Genomic DNA, 20,672 nt, shown 5'->3' on the forward strand with positions numbered 1-20,672 from the left:
GTTTTGTTTCTGTTTTGTTTAACACTTTTTGTATCTGTGTTACATTTAAGGTTGACACTTTAAATTTTCTGATATCAATACAGTTTAATTGTTTTAGAGTTATATTGTTATTTAAAGATATCACATAATTCACGTATCATGAATGAATGTTATCAAAAATGAGTAATCAGTCGCGGGAGGTCGATAGATTAAAATGTATATAAATCAAACTTCAAGCTACTGAGGATAACCAGTATCTCAGCCGATTGATAGGTATCTGGCGTCCAGCATGAACCGATCAAGCCAAGGTAAGTCTGAGTTAGGTAATTCATGAAGCCAAGCATAAAGCCTCGCACACATGATTAGACTTAAATCACCTCTTATTGTCTTTTGATATATTTAATGGAATTGGAACATTTTAAATACATTTTGATTTCAGCTGAAGATTTGCTGACTATTTTCTACGCTGATGATGCAGAAGCAATATGCTCGCACATCAAAACATATTTCGAGGAGGGACGATTCCGTGTGCAAGTCTCCACGGTGAACATTAATAGCGACCACGGCACACTATGCACTGTTCCTTGTAGTCTGGGATTGGTTTTACTCAGCCCGGAAATGTTACACGATCTACAAAGAAAACCAAATAATTACCTCAAAAGTGCCAGCGCACAATGCACAAAGCGAGCCTTTCTGTGTCATGACAGTATTGATCTATGTGACCGGGCCACTGAGAAAATTCTTGAGAATTCATGTTCTGATGTGACACTTTGGAATAAAATCTCTCTTGGAAATGCTAGTGAGGATTTTAAAATAGCTCTTCTAAACATAATGCAATTGATGGAATCTACCCCGAGTGCTAATCCAGTTTTACTTACGTACAAAATAAATCCAAAAAAGATTTCATCGGTAAGTTACAAATACTGTCGATTTATTGTATAATGTATATCACGATTTACTTTATTCTAATGGCGTGTACACTTATCACATTATGTACATCGTTTTTACAGGCCAAAGAGCATATCGTTGTTATTTTCAAAAAAGAAGTATCAAAAGGGGATGTTTTCGTTCATCTGCATAGAAATAACTTTCAAAAGAAAATAAAATGTACAGAACTAAATGCTTTAACCTACACATTTAAACCAGAAGGTAAAATTTATTGATTATATACTCCATTTGAATTGTATTTCTATGTTATATACTAGCATTTAAAATGTAAATTTAGAGTTTTAACAAAACAAACGTTACTCATCAAAACGATCAAAGACAATATTGCAAAAATCAACAAACATTATGCAAGTTTGAAAACATATTCTTCGTTGTCAAAATAGGAATGCCTGAGGGAGAAATTACCATGGAAATCTTTACAAACAACATTTCACTTGGCAAGACAAAGTTCAACATATGCAACAAGATGGACAACTTCTCGTCCTTAGTGTCCGACTTAGTCAATCCTCTTGAGTTCTTCCTTCAGGCCCTATATTGTGACGACACGGACTCACTTGATCGTGAATTGGTCGATATCTTAACAAACGGGTCGATGGGTAACAATCCTCTCGCTGGGTTAGAGGCTGTGGATTTCAGGGACAGCATATGGGGTGTGTGTAATCATACAACTAGATATTGAACTCAGTGCCCTTTGTTGCCCCCCCCCCCCCCCAAACAAACAAAAGAAAAATAAATTATTTTGGTTTTAATCTTTACAAAAAATGTGTTATTTTATAAATAGCATTTACTATATGACAAATATTCTTACGAAAGGGTAAAGTCAGTTTACTGCATCAGATGATATTAAAGAAAGGTTACCTTGTGGAAAATTCATTTGTTTATTTTACCCCCCCCCCCCCGTCCCTCTCTACGCGTATTTAAGTAAACAAATGAGTGAAATGGGACAGTGACCAGTAAACTTTGAAATGTTGTCATTAAATGCATTAAATGACAATGGGAATTTTCCGTATGATAAATGTTTTTATCTCATTGTCATTACCTCATTGTTCCCCTTTTGGATAAAAGTTTAAATATATAAAGATAATTTATGTAGTTTTAAACTACAATTCATAATCAAATGTGCTTAATTTAAGAGATCGTGTTTGAGCCCAAAGGGAAAAATGTCAAATACATCTGCGCATGGTCATTTAAGTGAATTTTTATCATTGATAGCAAAGAAATCATCAAGAGAGTATCCAACCTTGCTTCATATTGCTGCAAAGCTTGGTTTAAAGCAGTTTTGCTCTACTTTGAAAAAATTTCCGGGATACCAGGCTGCCGTTGGTATAAAAAACAAACACAATAAAACAGCCAGCCAAATAGCTTTGCATGCAGGACACACGGATCTAGCCTCAAACATCCAACCACCAGAGAACTTTGCCATGTTCCAAGACAAAGATGTTCAAAGTAACTACGTTACATTAGTAATGTACTGGTTTTCATGATTCCCATATTATTCAAACAATAGTCATCCGATATACATTAAATACATTGGTTTTATTTTTACATCCTCAAATGATCTTAAATATTTTTTAAATCATAATGTTCCCAGATTTTTCAAAACTATTTATGATACATTTATCAATTATAAAGATCAAGTTATTTCAACACATGTTTTTTTCAAGATGGTGATTCTGGTGGATACATGAGAATGAACCAAGTTACAACAGGTAACGGCTTACACCTGTAACTTGATATAAAAATCTTCTTTCTTAACAACGGGTGTTAATCGAGAACTTTTGTCAAAATACCCAGACTCGAGCATCTTCATATAAAGAAAACAATATTTGAATTAGATACTGATCGAATGAAATTTTAAAATAAATAATGTTTATATTTTGATATATAGTGTTGTACAGGCGGGAAAGTACATGTACCCCTCCACCGCTACCACGAAGATCAGTAAGTAAAAATATAAACTCAGCACACGCATGTATTTAATAAAAATGAATATTAATTTTTACAACAAAACCCAGTTTAAATTAGATACGTAACGTTTTTATTTGATCAGAGACAAAAGAAAGGTTGGCGTTAATCAGAATATATATGTACATATTGACATTTTCTTTTTCAGTCGGAATCGGAAGAAGTTGTCCTAAGACAATCTCGAAACAGTCAAAGAGGTAATCGTGATAAAAAATCAAATATTTCTGTTTATTGTCGTCAATTTATTAATTAAGGTATCAGTAATCTTCTACGGCATTGTATTTACATTGGTGTAATAATCTGCCTCAATATAGATAATACTGAAAGTGGAGCAAGCAATATCAGTGATTCTTCGTTAGAGGACCCATTCTTTAATCCGAGACAGGTAAAACATGTCTTATATCATTCTCATTTCATTCTACTAGACTTGCACTCAAAACCTTAATGCCAATAATATTTTGAAAACAAGTTATTTCTCGGACAGTTACAAACAATAAACGCTATAAACGAGGCCCGGTCTAAAACAACACTAAGAAATCCAATTCACACATGTGTTAGTCTTCAGTTGAATATTTCTTTTATAAATTTCAGATGACATCACGGATGACACAAATTTTGGAGGATAACATTATCTATTGTGGAAATTTGACAACAAAACTTTAGATAAGACTGGTTCTTCAATGAAGAGCCAAAGGGTGAATATTTACATGGAGAGCAGACCAGGATTACTGTTACACGGATATATTATAACATATTAATTAATCAAGGACTGTATAATTATTTGTATGAATATGTAATACAATTTTATGTTGATAGTTTTCCTTTATTTGATCTGAGAGAATGTATTATGAGATTATCAATAAGTAACCTTGTACATAAATGTTTTCAACTAATGAATATTAAGAACAGAAATATATACTGAATTCCACTGTGTTTTGTTGTATAATATGCTGATATATGAATTTTGGCGCTTTTTTTTTTTTACAAATAGTCGCACATTTAAATAAGGTAATATTATTGACATTAAAATCCACTTAACAAATTTAAGGAAATCAAATTAAAATAGGACTTTGCACCGTTACTCTTTGAAGGGTTTCCTAATACTGTTGGCAATTGTCCAAATATAGGCAAGCAGACACACACACTCTCTCAATTATACATGTAAGTATCCTTTAAGCTCCATGACCACGTTACTGTAAGATTAAAAACTAAGCCCATATTTAATTCAAATTCTTATTAAGTTATTGACGTTTCCCTATCGTACATATATATCATACATATATCAAGTGTTTACTCGTAGTGGAAAGTATTTCTCATTGAACTGAAAACATTTTATATTGCTATGACCTGATAAAAGATTTTTTTTTGAAATTTGTTTTTAACTCTTAGGAAAAACCAAAGAAACCGAGTGCTTTGAAATTTTAGCTGCAGGTCTGTAGCTCTCAGTTTGAGAAAATATGGACGATACTTTGTCGTCCATCCGAATTTTTTTTCAGACCGGGAGCTACAGACCTGCAGCTATTAAAATATCTAATGAATGTGCAAAAATAAAAAAGATCAAATGTTTTGTAAAGAAATGAACAAAATACATAAGAAATTAAATATGAAACGTCTTCAACAACTAACTTGTAAAATTGATCATATTTATCTGCAACTGATAAGTTATACAAAAGCTATAGAATATCATTGTATTTCTCTCTGCAGCGTTTTAAACAAATCAGTAATGATCGTTTTTATTTATATATTATAATAGTATAGTATTGACGCTTGAATTTGAATTCCTTTTTTTCAAATAAATTAATTTTCAAGAACAGTGTACATGTACTTGCATTTGCAAAAACCAAATAAGGTCAAAATTGTAAGTATAGCCCCTTAACGTACATAAAACATTTTTTATTTCTTTATATGTAGAAAATGTTGTATTTTATTTAGTAAACAGTGTCTTATATTGCATATAATTATGTTGCATTTTGTAGAATAAAAAAATAAAATTTCTTTATCTTATAAGTGCCTTATGTTATATTTAGTAAAACTGAGCTTACATTGTCTGACAGAGAATCATCCTAACAGGTTTCTATAAATATACATGTATTTAAAGACATCAATAAAACAAATATGGTCAAATTGGAAACAAAATAAGGAATAAAAACTAGCAAACTTGATAGCATATTCAAGATGTATTAAAATAATTTCCTAATATAAACGCATGGGAAAATTAATATTTTCAAGGAAAACATACCATAGATGTCAACTTGTTTATCTATTATTTATTGTTTTGCAATTCAGCTTGTTTGCGTTTTACAATTGAGAAAAAAATTAAACTTCTTGTAAAATACACGGGAAATGCATGGTACTTGTACAGAACATTCATATTCTAGCAGCATTTTTGACAATTGAATTGTCTTAAAAGAATCCAAATCGCAATAACCAGTACATAATTGCACTCAATTTTTTAAAGGAGTTGGTTCATACAAACATCACACATACTTGTAACAATAAAACTTAAAGTTCCAAACTAACACACACACAGGGTCATTGATTTTCAAGGTTTTATAGTCAAAGTATAACGTTTCCTAAAGTTATATTTTTTTTAAAAAGTGTTTGCAAAGCATAGATGTTTAACTACCTCTATTTGGAACCACAATTACTTGGTACCATTATTACCTTGCTAATTAATGAACACAATGTATTTATACTACATAACGTAGACGAAGCCAATTTTTTTTTTACATTTCTAAATCAGTCACCAATATGAATAAATATAAAAGGTATAATTATTCGTATTTGTGTTTAAATTTTGTCTACAAATACTTTGTTGTGATACTTTCTTGTTTAAAAAAACCAAACGAGTAGGTTGTTTTTCAAATATCAGAAAATAAATACAGTGCTATAAAATACAACCAAGGAAAAAATTGGCACAAGCGTCAAAAGAACGGCCACAAACTATTTATTTTTCTATACAACAAACATAATTGAAATGAAAAGAAAAGTTTTTGCATAATATGAAACATCCTATCTAAGACATATGACAAGGTTAGAAATAAAACTCTGCCTGTTGCAATTTAAAATGATAAAAATAAAAAGATGAGTTCTTTCACTAATACTTATTTCGTTATTAGGGTCTCTCGTTTCCAACAGTTGTTAAAACACATAGACAAAAGTTGTTCAAGTTTATACGGGCTTTCATTTGATATAAAGAAAAAAGGGTTGACCCCTTCAATTTGGGGCATGGGGGCTCTAAAGTATTTTAGTTATAAACCCTAACCAAGTAGAATGTTTGTAGTTTATTAAAAAAGCAAAAATTTTATGGTGCAGCTGTTTTTCAATCCAGTTTCATAATCAAATCATATGTTACGTTTTTAGCATTACATACATAATTGCAAAGAATAATGTTCTTAACAATATGCTACCTTTAAAATGTTTGGTTCATTGCCTTGATAAGGAGTTAAATCACCCCTGCAAATGTTATTGTCATTTAAATTTAGACCACATGGTTTTATTTAACCCTTTCAGTTTTGCAGTAAAAATCTTGCCTTGTGTTTATAGTCTATTTCCTAGAATCTAGGTACTTGTAGTCAAATATAAAACTAGACGTTTATTGATTTTAAACTTTATCTCCATTATTTGGTGGATAAAATGAGTTCTAGAAATAAATGTGACAAGTTTTTTCTGCTCTTGCAACAATTAACATGCTTAGTAGCGATCCCCCTAAAGATTAATTTTTGATCCGCGCCTGACCTAGTAATAGCATTAATAGTGATACTGACTAATAGTATACTATTTTATGCAGAATGTTCCTTTACTTGAAATTGGCTCGATATGCTAAGTTTTAATTCAAAACAGACATTCATTCGTTTTTTTAAAAGCATGGTAATGCAAACCAAAAGCATCAAACATGGCTATCATTTTATTAAGCAACTCAATGTTTATATTTTCAACCACGTGTAGAGTGGTTGAACACGAACGATAACTCTGTTCTGAATATCATCGTTTAGTTTAAATAACCGCCAGATGAAGAGATAAGACATCCATCCTAATATGTTTTCATGTTTTTAAATAAATCAAAGTAGTATATGATATGAAAAACGACCAGCACTTACGTATTTCGAGCATATTATACGAACACCTATACTTCCGCTCAAAATTTCAAACGAACTGAACAAATCTCGGGGAATTAACGTGAACTTTCTTTCTAGCACCTCTGGATTTATTACATACTTAGCAACGATAAAGAAAACAATCCGAACACATTCGCAGGGGTTGACCCTTAAACACTTTTGTTAAGATATCTGTAGAACGGTTACCAATTCCTGAACACCTGTTGAACAAAATATGCTAATTTACAAGTCTTTTCACTTGATATCAAGATATATTATGTCGTACCAAGAATCTTTCGTATTTATTTTTTATGTGATAGATTGTCTGTTAATCAGAACTTAATTGATTCAGAATTCCGGGTTTAGTTCGACAAAAGCATAAAACTTTTACTTTCATCACTAACTGACAACCCACTCAATGCTTTTTAACAAGGTTTGCTCTAGTTATTATTATTTTCTTAATTGATATGGTTTAATTCAGGCTCTCTCTGAGCAGAGCAAAGCTACGTTGCATAGGCAACGTTTATCGAAGTAGACGCTTAATGATAGCTTTGCAGAAACGCGAGCTACCTGTCAGTGTCATATACTTACATTTTCCAGTGCATTTGCCTGTTCAACACTACGTATCAATTCTGTAATACAATTCCAAGAAATTCTAATGACGTAAAATTGGGACATAAAGCGGAGTTTACTTATTCATTTATTTAATTGTACAATTGCTGAAAATTATATAAATATAAGTAATAAGAAATCATTCTTTGAATATTATATAATTAGGGGATGATAAATTTGGTCGGGGCGTGATCAAATATAACATAAAGCCTCTCGGGCTTTATTGGATTTGATCACGCACTGACCAAAATTATCACCTCATAATACTTAAATTATACAACCGACCGCCAATTGTAAAATTTACAGACAAATATAACCTGTTTTATGTTATCATTGTAAAAAACAATAACGTACACTTGCCTGAACGTGTCTTTAAATGTGCGCCGTTAGGTATATTATAACGCAAAAGACCTTGCATGAAAAAACCTTTAGATTAAGCAAAACAAAAACTATTACTTGATTCCAGAGTTGATAAAAAGGGATAGAACACCTCCATATTGTGAAAAATCGTTCTCCAGAATCAACAATATTTAAAACGTTTGTAGTTTTTTATCACATTGTTAATCATTGTTAAACTTCAAGGTCATAAATTTAAAATCCACTGGAGCTTTAACAATCTTATTTTATATTTGTAAGACTTTATAGAATGCATTTTATGGTCAAACGTTGTTCAAGTTGAACATCTTAAATCGGAGATCATATTTTATTGTAAGTTATGACTTTTCATCCACACTAAGATCTCAATGTATCCCATGTCATTGTTAAAAATAAAACTAGAAAAATGACCACCTGAATAAACACTTTATCTGGGTTTTAGGTGGATATAAATGGTGTTTTCCCTTCATTACATGTTATCTCAAATAGATATTCTAAACTTTATCTTGATTTATCACAATAAAACATGCTGTTATGGCCATATAGACTACATATCACAACATGGATCATAAAAGTAAGTATTACTTTAATAAAAATTATTAATAAAAATAATGAGAGAGAGAGAGGGAGAGAGAGAGAGAGAATGGCATTGCAGTGAATTACTTAAAGACTGTTAATTTACAAAAAATCAGTACATGTACAATGTATATCCATTATTCAAATTATTTACTTGGAACAGACAATGAAAACATTTAAGAGTGGCTTAAGAAATGTAGATAAGATTAGCATAGTTCAATCAAAACATAATTAGAAACGTTCTTTGTTGTATAGGGATTTATTGTCAACGTTAATATCAGTATTAAACACAACCTCACGCTTCTCAATGTCTACATGTACGAGAAACTTGATCCTTAGCAAAAATTATGAAGAGATTAATAAAAGCATACTAAATATATAACATGGTACTTACGTTATAGATAACGGAGTCGTCCTTTACTATGCCGACGATGGCGAGAGTATATGTGATCTCATTGCATCTTTCTCCAAAAGTTTCAACTGCACAGTCATGAAACACAATATAAGTTTAAGACGATCTCCAAGACACAACTTAATTTTTGTTCTTATTTTAACTCCTGAAATGTTAGAAGAACTAGAAAATCGTGCAAGACTTTGTCTACAAGAAGTGACGCGTGGTTTCCAATACAAAATCTTGCTTCACCATGAAGCTCCTGAGTTACAAAACAAAAGCACGCAACGAATACTGGAGTACCAGTGCCCTGGAATTTTGCAGTGGAAATGTTTTACAACTGATGAAACTGATGACAAGTTTTCACAAAAGTGTTTTGAGATCTTTAATATGACAAATATGAACACCCCTCAACTTCCATCACTAGTGAATTTCAAGTTGACACCCAAAAGAATTTGGACGGTAATTTTGATATTTTGTTTTCAAATGGTTAAGTCATTATCATTTTGATATGAAATGAAACTGTTTTTCAGAAACCATAGAGATATATTTAGAAATGAAAAAAATACTACTCCATATATTCGACTCCATAATTTTAGGCAAAGGATGAAATAGTCATCACATTAAAGAAACCAGAAAACGAGCACCATTTAAACGTAAATCTCCGTCACCAACATGGTGGATGCAGAACAGTGTCTGTCATCAAACTAAACGACAGATCTTTTAAGTTTTGCCCTGAAGGTAAGGCAAAGTGACTTATTGATGTATTGTTTTTGTAGAGGGTTAGAAACATCATAGCATTCTATGTGTATGTAGATATAAAAAAAGGAAGCAAATTGCTCACCTGAACATCTTTTAAATATGATACTTTTCTAAATTATTGTTTAAACTCACGAAAATTGCCATACATTTATTAGCCTGCTTATCTAGACATGCATCAACTTACCCATCTTATCATTCTATGTGTCAATATATAAAAGAAAACCCCTCAAAATTGGAAAATTAATAATTATTAACTTTATATAAACGTTTATCTAATTTATCTCAAGATGCTTCATAGTAATTAATCAAATTGTAGGATTGTAGTTCTTGAGAAAAAGATTTAAAAACATTTTCCCGATATATTTCTCCGTTAAACTTTTAACCTTTCTTTTGGCCATAGATTAATTGTGGCACGAAGGTCGCAGTTTTAACAATTTTTGCTTTTTATACGAGCTTTGTGCAAATATTGGCACTTTTGGTGCTATGGTTCTTGAGAAATTTTTTTTTTAAGACATACACCTATTTTCACTGTTTTAAGATTATCTCCCTTTTGAAAAGGATTTAGCGCATTTTTAATAGTTTACAAATCCCTTCTCATAAGAATAATTTGTATAAGTATGGTTAAATTTGGCCCAGTTATTTCAGAAAAAGAAAAAAATATAAAAAGTTTATAGACGGACGAACAAACAAACAGACGGAAGGACGAGAAACATCAGGTGATCGGTAAAACTTATTTAAACCTTCAGCCCTGGTAAGCTAAAAAGGAGCTATAAAATCACGCAAGTACACAATAATGATAAATTTTGATTACTTTTAGGAATGTTGGACGGAGAAGTCACAGTTGAGGTTTTGGTAAAAAATAAATCATTAGGGAAGACATCGTTTATTATTAGATCAAAAATGCAATTGCTCTCAGAAATATTGGATGACGTCATTAGCCCCGTTGACTTTCTGTGTTCTACGATGAAAACGGATGATCTAGAAGCTTTAGATTTAATTCTAACTGAAAAGTTTACAAACTGGAAAACCCTGTTTCCACTAGCAGCAGTGGAAAACGAGCAAGAAGATGATTCGTCTATTTTTGGTTAGTATTAAAACCAAAATTAAAGAATCAGTTATCATTGAAAATATGATCATATAAAAAAATGGATGGCAATTAAAATGTGTGTTGCTACTTTTTATCAGCTGATAGAGCACTTAGTTTGTATCCCACACTTCTTCATTTCGCTGCCAAATACGGATTAAGTGATTTCTGTAAAACGTTGATGAAATATCCGGGTTACAAATCAGCAAGAGAGATGATAAACAAAGACAATCAAACTCCGAGCGAAATAGCATCAAAGGCAGGCCACACTGTGTTGGCAGAAGGTATTAAGGTATGGGGCTATGATTCAGAAAAAAAAGAGCTTGATTGATTTTTTGTCAAACAAATCAATTTTTATTTCTTTTAATATTTCCAGAATACAAAAAGTGCATCTCATTATGAAGAATTACGTAAGTGGTTTTTTCTTTAAAAAGGAGTTCTCAGTCATTCACTCTCACTCATATGGTGTTCAGATCTTGCACTAGATGCCATCTGATGATATTTTCAGAGATTTCGTCCCCTGACTTCTCTGGGCCTGGGTTAGATCATCACCTTTGTCTGTATAGCCAAAAGTTTACATTATGTGATAACACTGATAAAATTTGAACGCAAATATTACATTTATCAGATATAGAAAGTGTCATGATCATTTTACAGACCTCTGAATTTAAAAGCTAAAAAAATCCACTCCTCTAATCACAATACTATTCAAGGTTAACTTTATCTTTTTAGTGGATAAGAATTGACTTGTCTGTACATGTCTAATCAAATACATTAAATGTGATGACAAGCAAATGATAAAATGTTATCATTTGTATACTGACACTTTGAAATGACCTATCTTTACCAGATAGTCGCGAACATGTATAAAACACGTAACGAACAAATAATTAAAAAAAACCCAGTGATATGGAAATATCACGATACTGTAAATTCTCTACATTTTGCAAATACTTAATTCCGCGATCTCGCTGTTTCTTATCAAATCGCGAGAATATAGAATCGCGAATGCGAAACATTATTCATATTTCTTATAGCTCACAACTCTTAAGAAATAGTGGCGATGTTTTAAATTCCGCGAGGAGTGATTCTCGTTATTTTACGCGGAAATAAAAAAAACCTCGCGTATAAAAAGGAAATTACAGTAAATGTAAAATATAAAAGAATGATTTCTACAGTACTTATCTGTTTTAAAAATTATTTTATATTCAAAATTCAATGCATTGATAAGTACATGTATTAAGTAAACGAACAAGACTGTAAAAGGGTGAAACGCATAATAAACAGCGAAATTACTGATATTAACAATTCCTTTTTAGCGATTGAAGACGAACCTGAGCCAGAGTTTTCTGCGTACCTTACATGTAGTTTCAACGTAGAAGACCACAGAACTGGTATATGTAACTTCAACTTTTTTTTTAACTTCAAATGTTTTAAACTCTAGATATTATTCGTAATATTTCGGTTCAAGTAATGATTCATTTTATTTAATTTAAAAAAAAACCACCCTGTTATATTGTAATTCATGATCAACGATTAAAAAGTACGATTCCATTTTCATAGTATTCGTAATATTTCTTCTATTCAAGTAATGATTCATTTTATTTAATTTAAAAAAAAACCCTGTTATATTGTAATTCATGATCAACGATTAAAAAGTACGATTCCATTTTCATATTCTGTTGTTGTTTTTTTTTCATGTTAAGAACGGAATGATTTTCCTGAAAGAAGGGTAAATAGTCCTAAATTTATTCCCTTTTCACGCAAAGAGATATGAGTGAAAGTTTATTTCAATTTTTTTTTATTTCAAAATAAATATCTCCAAACGTGATTTTTTTGCAGTATATTAAATCTATCAGACGTCGTTCTGCGCCACCCAAGTGTCTCAACCGAGGTATGTCATCGATAATAGTTTTTATTTTGAATTGGAAAGAGGTCTAGATAGTGTTGATATTTTAGTTATAATATTTTTTTGGGAGAAATTGATTTTTTAAAGGAATACGAAAAATTAAGATGTCAAAGTTAAAATATAACAATGCGTTAAAAGATATAAGGTCTCAAAGTTTGAGTTTGATTTTCTCAACAAAATGTGCCATTTCTTTTGAAAAATATCCCATTAAATCCAACCATAAAAATCAAACAAAAAATCAAATTTTTTTGACCGCACAATCATAATACGTATAATTAGTGATTCATCGTCACCGACAGAGACATGAACATTTTGCCATTGATGAAAAAGGATAATTAAGATTTTCAAAATAAATATGCTTTTTCTAATTACTACTGACCTGGCCAACATTTGCGTACCTGAGGATTTCTTTTATTTCCTGTTTTAGACAGTGGAATACACGGAAGTAATGACAGTGACTCCACGGACAGCTCAGGAAAAAATCATGCAAGTTTCTTTCTGGATGTTTTAAAGACACTGAAGAAAAATTTAAGAAGGAAAAGCAGAGGAAAATACAAAATTGCATGAAGTATATAACACTGTACCGAAAAATTTTGCCTGTGCCAAGGTATCCTTGTTATCCGCTCAAGATGCAATTTTTCAACAACAACAAAAATCATTAATTCGATAGACCTAGACACATGATCCTACCTCTATCTATTTGGAGGTCCGTGTTGCTCTGTTTTGAATTTGTATTTTGTTTTATGGATTTTTGAGATGGTTCACGGTTTGTTATTGTCATTTTTCACCATTACTTAGAGGAGTTAATAGCCACTTTTGTTATTGTTGAACATGCATCCCATTTGCCTGGTAGGATATTCAAATTTAATAGATTATTAAAGATGGAAGAGTGTTTTTTCTATTAGAAAAAACAATTTACCTATAGGATATAAAGAATATCCTATTGGATTTGAGTACTTTCCATATGGATATATAATCCTGTAGAATGTGAACAAAACTCATAAAGAATTAAGAAATCCATTGAGTTTTCTATAGAAACCTACAGATTTTTCAGTTTTTGTTTGTAGAAATGATCACTCCTCTCTATGGAAATGTTGGTCCTTTTCCCATAGAATTCAAACTTTTAAATTTTATATTTCATTTGTTAGGTGGGATACTCTAAAAACAAAAGTGCTTCATAAGCAATAGTTTGTTGTTTGATATATATATATATGAAACTTTACGAAACTGCATTTTCAGCGGATGCAAAAATGCCACCTTGGTACTGACATAACTATAGGCACATTGTTATATAGATTGTTTGACACAACAATCTCTGACTAGCATTATTAGAATTAACACCAAAATCAGGAGAAATTATCCATATATATGACGCAGTACTTCTATCAATTTCTGAACGGTCGATTTATTACCGTTTGTCTTGTACTAACTGCATTGCTTCATCTGTTTTTGTGACATTTATTTATTCAATCTACTACACACCTCACAGCCTACTCAATATTCAGGGTCATGAACCCTGGGGAGCATTCATTATTGTCCCCAAGAGAGACAACTCTTGAAAACGTGCATTAACTATAGTCCGTTTCTTAATCTTATTAAAATAAATAAATTGAGAAAAGTTTTCAAAGTATTTTAATTATAAATAATACATATAACAATGAGTAAAAGGCATGATAAAGGCATGAAAGAAGTACATTTATTTATCAAATATAGTAGGCTGGTAATGTACCTGGTGAATATTAAATGTATATTGCTTGTAGGTACATGTATAAATCTACACAACTACATTCAATTTATACACTGTTATGTAAACTGAAAAAAAAATACACAGGTTGTAAGAGATCTTTTTTAAAATGAATTTTCTTAAAATGAAAAATAAATTAATGAAATTGCATATATCATTCTAAAAAAAATCATAATACTAATTTTGAAAGTCAAATACTGAGTTAAATGAAAGATAAAGAATTAAATATTCTTTGTTTTAAAAACAAAGCGCGAGTCTTGTTATTATTTACATCTGGTTTTATTGGTGTAAGTTTCATTCATATGTTGCTTTTTTCTATTAATAATTTCATTTAATATCATTTATGATCACATCGAATCAGTATGGTAATTTCATACTTCATATTATTTGTAAACAAACATAAGACTCGAGCTTTGTTTACATAACAATAAATTCTTACCTCTGTATCTCTCTTATAACTTGACTTCTAACATTCAAATTATGGTCAATTATTCAAAATGTGCAAGTAAATCATTTTATGCATAAATGTCCAAGTCCTTTTAAAAAAAAACTTGTACAAAATAGTAAGGCTAAATTCCAATTTTAAAAAAATAGCTGTTTCCAAAAATGTTACATGTATATGAATATGTTATATAAAAACATATGTTAGATGGATGGGTAGGAAAAATACAAATTAAGTGCACTCGATAAAAAGTTTGCTGGTATTCATCATGTGAACACAATTCATCCAGTAACATTTAAAGTTATGCAACATAAATTAGAATGTTATGAATGATGTGTATAGAACAAATTCTTCTGTGGTTGGCTCCATAAAAAGGCAGAATAAGGTTCCATTCTAATCCTCATGCATTCCATTCAAGAAATATTCATTAATGTCATGGTCTGGAAACTAAAATAGAATAAACATAAAGTGTTAAGAGAATTACATGTAATGTTTGCAAACATTGTGCACTCATCAAATACTTACATGTATATATTCAATGACTTTATTTATAGAATGTGCAATTACTAACAATGTAATCTTTTCTATTGTTATACTTTCATGTTAAATACTGAAATCTGATTGGTTAAGACGCAGTTCATAATCCGTTCTATTACCCTCAGCATTAGCAACGCACTTAGCAACGGGTAACATTACAAATTGCTACATGCGCGAAAATTATGCACGTACGGTTCGCTGTAGAATTTACGTTATTCCTATATAATAGCGCAGTAAAATTTTCTTCAAAATTAAGACATTCAGTATAACAAAATAAATAGTGCCTGTTTGGGAGGATAACAGTTGAAATTGACACCCTTCGAAAACCATTGTCAACCTCCGCTTCGCGTCGGTTGACAATGGTTTTCTCGGGGTGTCAATTTCGACTGTTACCCTCCCAAACAGGCACTATTTATATAATATTGTACATACATGTATTACATCATTTTGCCACTAATTTTAAACCCAGCTGACAGTTTCTTTTTGTTATATATACAGCGTCAAAAGATAGTTGCATCATGTGCATGTACTTTCAGTAATTTTAAAAGCCATAAAAACATTTCAGTACTACAAAACACTTTAAATTTGTCAAATGATTTTACAAATGAAATATGTACTAATATACCAGTAAGTCACAAGTGATATATACTTTTTAAAGCAGTACAATGTATCACTTATATGACAACATCAGGAAACCTGGCTCAATCAATTCTGCACACACATGATAAATGTAATGAATGTGTAACTTCAATGGTGTAACTTCAAAGATATTTAGATATCCAGTGGACAGAAAGATATTAAATATATTGAACAAAGATCAAAGTCATAAACACTTATGTAACACTTATGTAACATATGATTGTCTGTATGAGTTTCAACTATCAACATTTTATGTACACCAAAATATAATTGCGTCAATAACAAAAACTAATCTGAAAAACATATTTCCAGCATAAGAAATTCATGGGATTTCTGCAAATCCCATTATCTCAGAGAGTGTAAAACACATCTCTTAAAGTTTATAATATTTTCAAACTCCTGGTATTCCTTTCAGAGGTTCCCACCCCTTAAAATACAGATAATCAAGCAGATTTGCAACAAGATGCCCATATAAACCTTTGAAATTCCCTTTTAAACAAGATATTGTAGCTATTAGATGACTTTGCTTGGCTTTCAATCAGCTTAAACCAAATATATCTACATATGGAAAACAAGTTGTAAGTTTATTACATGACAAAGAAGTACCTTCTGGGCTTCAGCAGACTTGACTGGGTCATTAGCAATATCAAATTGACAATATTTTCTATATTCCTGATCTTCAGATCATCTGGAAGCCGCAGGTAAATCTGTAGATTAGAAGAAAAAAGATACACTAGCTATCATTACAAAGCTAAATGCTGTCATTATCAAAACAAAAGGGTGTGTCCTAGATTACACTTTATTATGGGCACATGCAGTATCTGAGACATTGTCAAAACATTACCATGATAACAGCTATAACAACTCATTAAGTGGGAAATGACATATAACTATCAAATTTGTTATGGTTTTCATACTCTCTCTCTCTCTCTCTCTCTCTCTCTCTCTCTCTCTCTCTCATACTCTCTCTCTCTCATACTCTCTCTCTCTGAGTCTATCTCTCTCTCATACTCTTAATTACATAACCAATTCAGACCTTTGATTCATAAACACTCTCATCGTTAAAAGATAAATAAGACATAAAGTTAACAGTTTGAATGAGATACAGATATCAAAACCACATGTACAGTGTACATTGTACGTGTCGAGGAAATTCTGTATGGAAATGTTGATACAAACTCAATATTGTAGGAAAAACATACAATATTGTTTTAACGTATGCTACGTAACAATATGTGTAAAAACTGACTATAATACACCTGCATACACATTTCATACTAAAACATGTATTTCAAGTCACATTTCAAAACGACCATTAATTATCGACATTTTTGTAACATGTGTACTATACTTAATGCATTGTAGGCTTTTAAAAGAGTTTTTGAGTAGTTTAACAATGTAAGTAAGTATGTTCCTACCGACGAATGACTACTCCTTAGCACGCTTTAGACTGTTGACAAAATCGAGGATTGCTGTTCAGACTGTTTCATGCTGAACAAAATTTAACGAGATAAGGCTAATCACCCCAAACTTCGACTTCACATTAATAAACAATTGTTCTGCAACTTTAAATAATTTAAAAGCTTGCCAATATAAGAAACAAAAACTTTTACTTACTTTTTCCATTTAAACTCCTCTCTCGATTTTCACGAGTATGAGAATGGTCACGTTAAAATCCCGAGATATACGAAGTTTTGACTTTCTCGGGGTTTTTCATTCTTTCGTGAATATAAAAACCAGAAAGGTTCCGATTATGCTAATAAGGCTGTGAGGTGTGTACTAGTATCATAAATGCAACTTATTTTTGTCATTATTGTGTTTTGCAGTCAGGAAGACGATTGAGTCTCCGAGAGAGAGAAAGACTGTCCCTTCCAGGAAATACAAGAGGGGACTTGATCTGAGCAGCGCTTCGATTCTCACTGACTATTAAAAGCTATTATGTTTTCTGATGATTGGCTTGAACTGCTTGCAGAGTGTGTTGCTTTATGTAGTTTCATATAAAGAAGGACAAAATCAAAGACTCTATAAATAGTGTGTCAATATAATAGTGATATTTTTTAACAAAACTGACAATTATAGAAAACCCTGCGTGTTTAAATGGACTCAACGGAATTCAACGATGTGTGAGAATCATGTTTTGATTCAAATAATGACCGGAGAATAGTGGTGTAGTACTAGTGTTTTAAAATACAATGTGGCATCTACTGGTACAAGTCATTGAGGAAACGGCATGACAACGTATCGATACAAGAACAATAAAAACATAAAAAAAAATTATATGAAATTATTTTCGTAGCTGTGTTATGGTGTGATATTTTAATTTACTGGGTGGGTGTAAATACAAAATTTACAAAATGTTTTAAACTAGAACATTTTGTATTTACACCCACCCAATAAATTCAAAATTTACAACTTGGCCCCCTCCTATTTTTCAGGTCATTCTTTATGAAAGTGTGGTTTGTGCATGCACATGTCAAACGCCACGGTTGCCAGTATTAGTGGCGGGGACAAGTCACAGGCTTGATTAATCGATAATTCATGTATAAATGCTAGCTTTCTGGGGATGCGATCCCGCATGGATAAAAGTTCAAGATAATTGTTTGGGAGTTTACTCTCGGTTTACTATCGGCGTGTAAAATATATGTAAGAGGGAATCAAACGACTACAGTATCTATATTGTTCTACTGCTCTTAGTAGTATTAGATCCAACATAATCATCTCCAAGCTAAATCTCTTTGTATGATTTTACTAAACCACATCTATACTACCATTCATTTTCGTACCCAATGAAAGAGTTAGGGTTCTTGAGTTCTTGATTATACATGTACAGTTTGGTAATGTAATTATAATTGCAAATCAAACTATTTACACTCGGTTGTTCAGCTTTTCTACATCCATGGACAAAACCCTCAATCATAGCCTTGTTAATTGCCTATGATTTTTATTGACAAGAGACGTATCTTTGGATATTTGCATGGTACAAAATAGCCAAGCGTCTCTGTATGCTCACGTTCAAACTCATTCATTCTCTTGTTGATGCTATTTTAATTAGGCCTATTTATTCCTCCTTCTGGGAATTAAGCCTTTATATATACGCGTGGGAATTTAAAGTAAAAAATGATTATTTTGCTTCCTTGTTCAAATATTTATAAATAGAAGCATTGAAACAAAGACCTTGAAACTACAAGCATTTCTATTCTTACACTTTGTTGAACTAAATGCCCTATTATTGACAAGGAGCTTTGTGTCCTTTCCGAAATATTTCATTTTATCAAATAAAATATACAACATGACCACAAATTTTGATTCTCAATAATCTAAATTGTGTAAAGGACATTTGTTTTGTTTTTTCCACCTTCATCATGCAACGGAGAAAGATATTATTTTCCTACAGGAGTTTTTCAATTTCCTACAGGAAATCAAATTTGTAAAACCTCCTATAGGATTTTATACTTTCCTACAGGAAAATTATTTCCTACAGGATAACTTTTAAATCCTGTAGGAAATGTCTTTATCCTACAGGATTTTGTTAAATTCCCACAGGAAGGTGATTTTTCCTAAGGGAATTTTTTTTTTCCTATGGGATATTTATGTTTAAAGGTAAAGGATACACCTAAGTCAAAGGTGGTTATATACTCTCTGGACTATGGTCTATCATTTGACATAAATGGAATTTTAGAGAAATGCGCCTTAAGCGGGTGCAAAAATGCCACCTTGGCACTGGCATAATTATCCGGCACAGTGTTTATCATTTGTTTTCAATGCATTGTATTGCTAACAAGGTTTTAAGAATTACCTGGTGTAACCTGTTATTTTCAGCTAGAATCGGCCAAACCATTCAAAGACAATAAAAATAAAAATAAAGGGATGCATGATTTTTCAAAGAGGTTATAATAAATAATAAGCCAGGTAAACTATACTGCTGTCTTTTTATGAAATATTTCTCTCATAAACCGCTGCAACGAAACAAAAACAGCACATATTTATAGTATGTTTTTCCAAATTGTTTAACCCCAGGATTAGATTCTCCGGATAGCTGCAACTGCAGGAAAGAAGACATAAAATAGATTTAAAAAGAACATCTTTGAAAATCTTTTCAATAACTACATTAACTGCTAAAATTTCTGATCTTATTCTTATATAATGTAGATGCAATTTGTTAAACATTTGATCGCTGACTATGACTATTTCTATCCTCCATAGCCTACAATTACCTAACATTTGTGTATTTATTGATTTCTCGGCTACATATTGAAATGCGGAAATATCATCACTTATCGTGCATGACATGGGATTCTATAAGATGTTTGTAAACATCATGTGAAGTAATTAAATCCACTTTCACGTGAGCATGCATATCGATCTCTGGAGTAGAAAACTGAAGTCTTACACTTTGCATTCAGGACAGGGAAATAAAGTGTAAGAGTGATAAGTGGAAGATGATTTTGTTTACGGATTTGATTTCATGTTCCGCGTTAAATACCTGGGAAAACCTGATTTTCGTTAGGTCCAGGAAGAAATGGAAAACATAAACGTTTTATTCTCACTAAAAGAAGAACTTTTCAGATCTAAGAAAAGTACATTTTTTTTATTTTTATCAAGGCTTAATGCA

At 31.4% G+C, this 20,672-nt stretch overlaps 2 protein-coding genes and 2 long non-coding RNA genes across 8 annotated transcripts; 2 read left to right on the forward strand and 2 right to left on the reverse strand.

The window, feature by feature from the left end:
- Positions 1–127: 127 nt before the first annotated feature.
- Positions 128–3,815, forward strand: LOC128166663 (phosphoinositide 3-kinase adapter protein 1-like). 3 transcript variants are annotated; one of them, XM_052831964.1, is made up of 10 exons: positions 128–287; positions 419–888; positions 990–1,128; positions 1,311–1,577; positions 2,140–2,373; positions 2,592–2,636; positions 2,816–2,868; positions 3,041–3,089; positions 3,207–3,277; positions 3,484–3,815. In XM_052831964.1, exons 1-10 carry the CDS (start codon positions 269–271, stop codon positions 3,553–3,555), a joined length of 1,419 nt encoding a protein of 472 aa, XP_052687924.1. In that variant the 5' UTR covers positions 128–268; the 3' UTR covers positions 3,556–3,815. The 3 variants fall into 3 exon arrangements, with proteins under 3 accessions (XP_052687924.1, XP_052687923.1, XP_052687922.1); XM_052831963.1 differs by lacking the exon at positions 128–287 and having other exon boundaries at positions 294–888; positions 3,484–3,575; positions 3,614–3,815; XM_052831962.1 differs by lacking the exon at positions 128–287 and having other exon boundaries at positions 294–888.
- Positions 472–8,058, reverse strand: LOC128166666 (uncharacterized). The gene is made up of 3 exons (XR_008241166.1): positions 7,956–8,058; positions 7,581–7,621; positions 472–609 (listed from the first exon to the last, which is right to left on the reverse strand). It is a non-coding gene; the product is annotated as an uncharacterized LOC128166666 (long non-coding RNA).
- Positions 8,059–8,485: 427 nt separating this feature from the next.
- LOC128166664 (uncharacterized) lies at positions 8,486–18,314 on the forward strand. Of its 2 annotated transcripts, none has more exons than XM_052831965.1 (11): positions 8,486–8,550; positions 8,954–9,405; positions 9,543–9,684; positions 10,523–10,789; positions 10,891–11,081; positions 11,166–11,199; positions 12,109–12,183; positions 12,496–12,521; positions 12,632–12,683; positions 13,126–13,305; positions 17,887–18,314. In XM_052831965.1, the coding sequence occupies exons 1-10, from the start codon at positions 8,538–8,540 to the stop codon at positions 13,263–13,265; spliced, it is 1,392 nt and encodes a 463-aa protein (XP_052687925.1). In that variant the 5' UTR covers positions 8,486–8,537; the 3' UTR covers positions 13,266–13,305; positions 17,887–18,314. The 2 variants fall into 2 exon arrangements, with proteins under 2 accessions (XP_052687925.1, XP_052687926.1); XM_052831966.1 differs by having other exon boundaries at positions 13,126–13,266.
- On the reverse strand, positions 14,380–17,723 carry LOC128166665 (uncharacterized). 2 transcript variants are annotated; one of them, XR_008241164.1, is made up of 3 exons: positions 17,678–17,723; positions 16,667–16,767; positions 14,380–15,331 (listed from the first exon to the last, which is right to left on the reverse strand). It is a non-coding gene; the product is annotated as an uncharacterized LOC128166665 (long non-coding RNA). The 2 variants fall into 2 exon arrangements; XR_008241165.1 differs by lacking the exon at positions 17,678–17,723 and adding an exon at positions 17,479–17,667.
- Positions 18,315–20,672: the final 2,358 nt, after the last annotated feature.

Source organism: Crassostrea angulata, chromosome 10 (genome assembly GCF_025612915.1).
Source record: "Crassostrea angulata isolate pt1a10 chromosome 10, ASM2561291v2, whole genome shotgun sequence".
Taxonomy (NCBI): domain Eukaryota; kingdom Metazoa; phylum Mollusca; class Bivalvia; order Ostreida; family Ostreidae; genus Magallana; species Magallana angulata.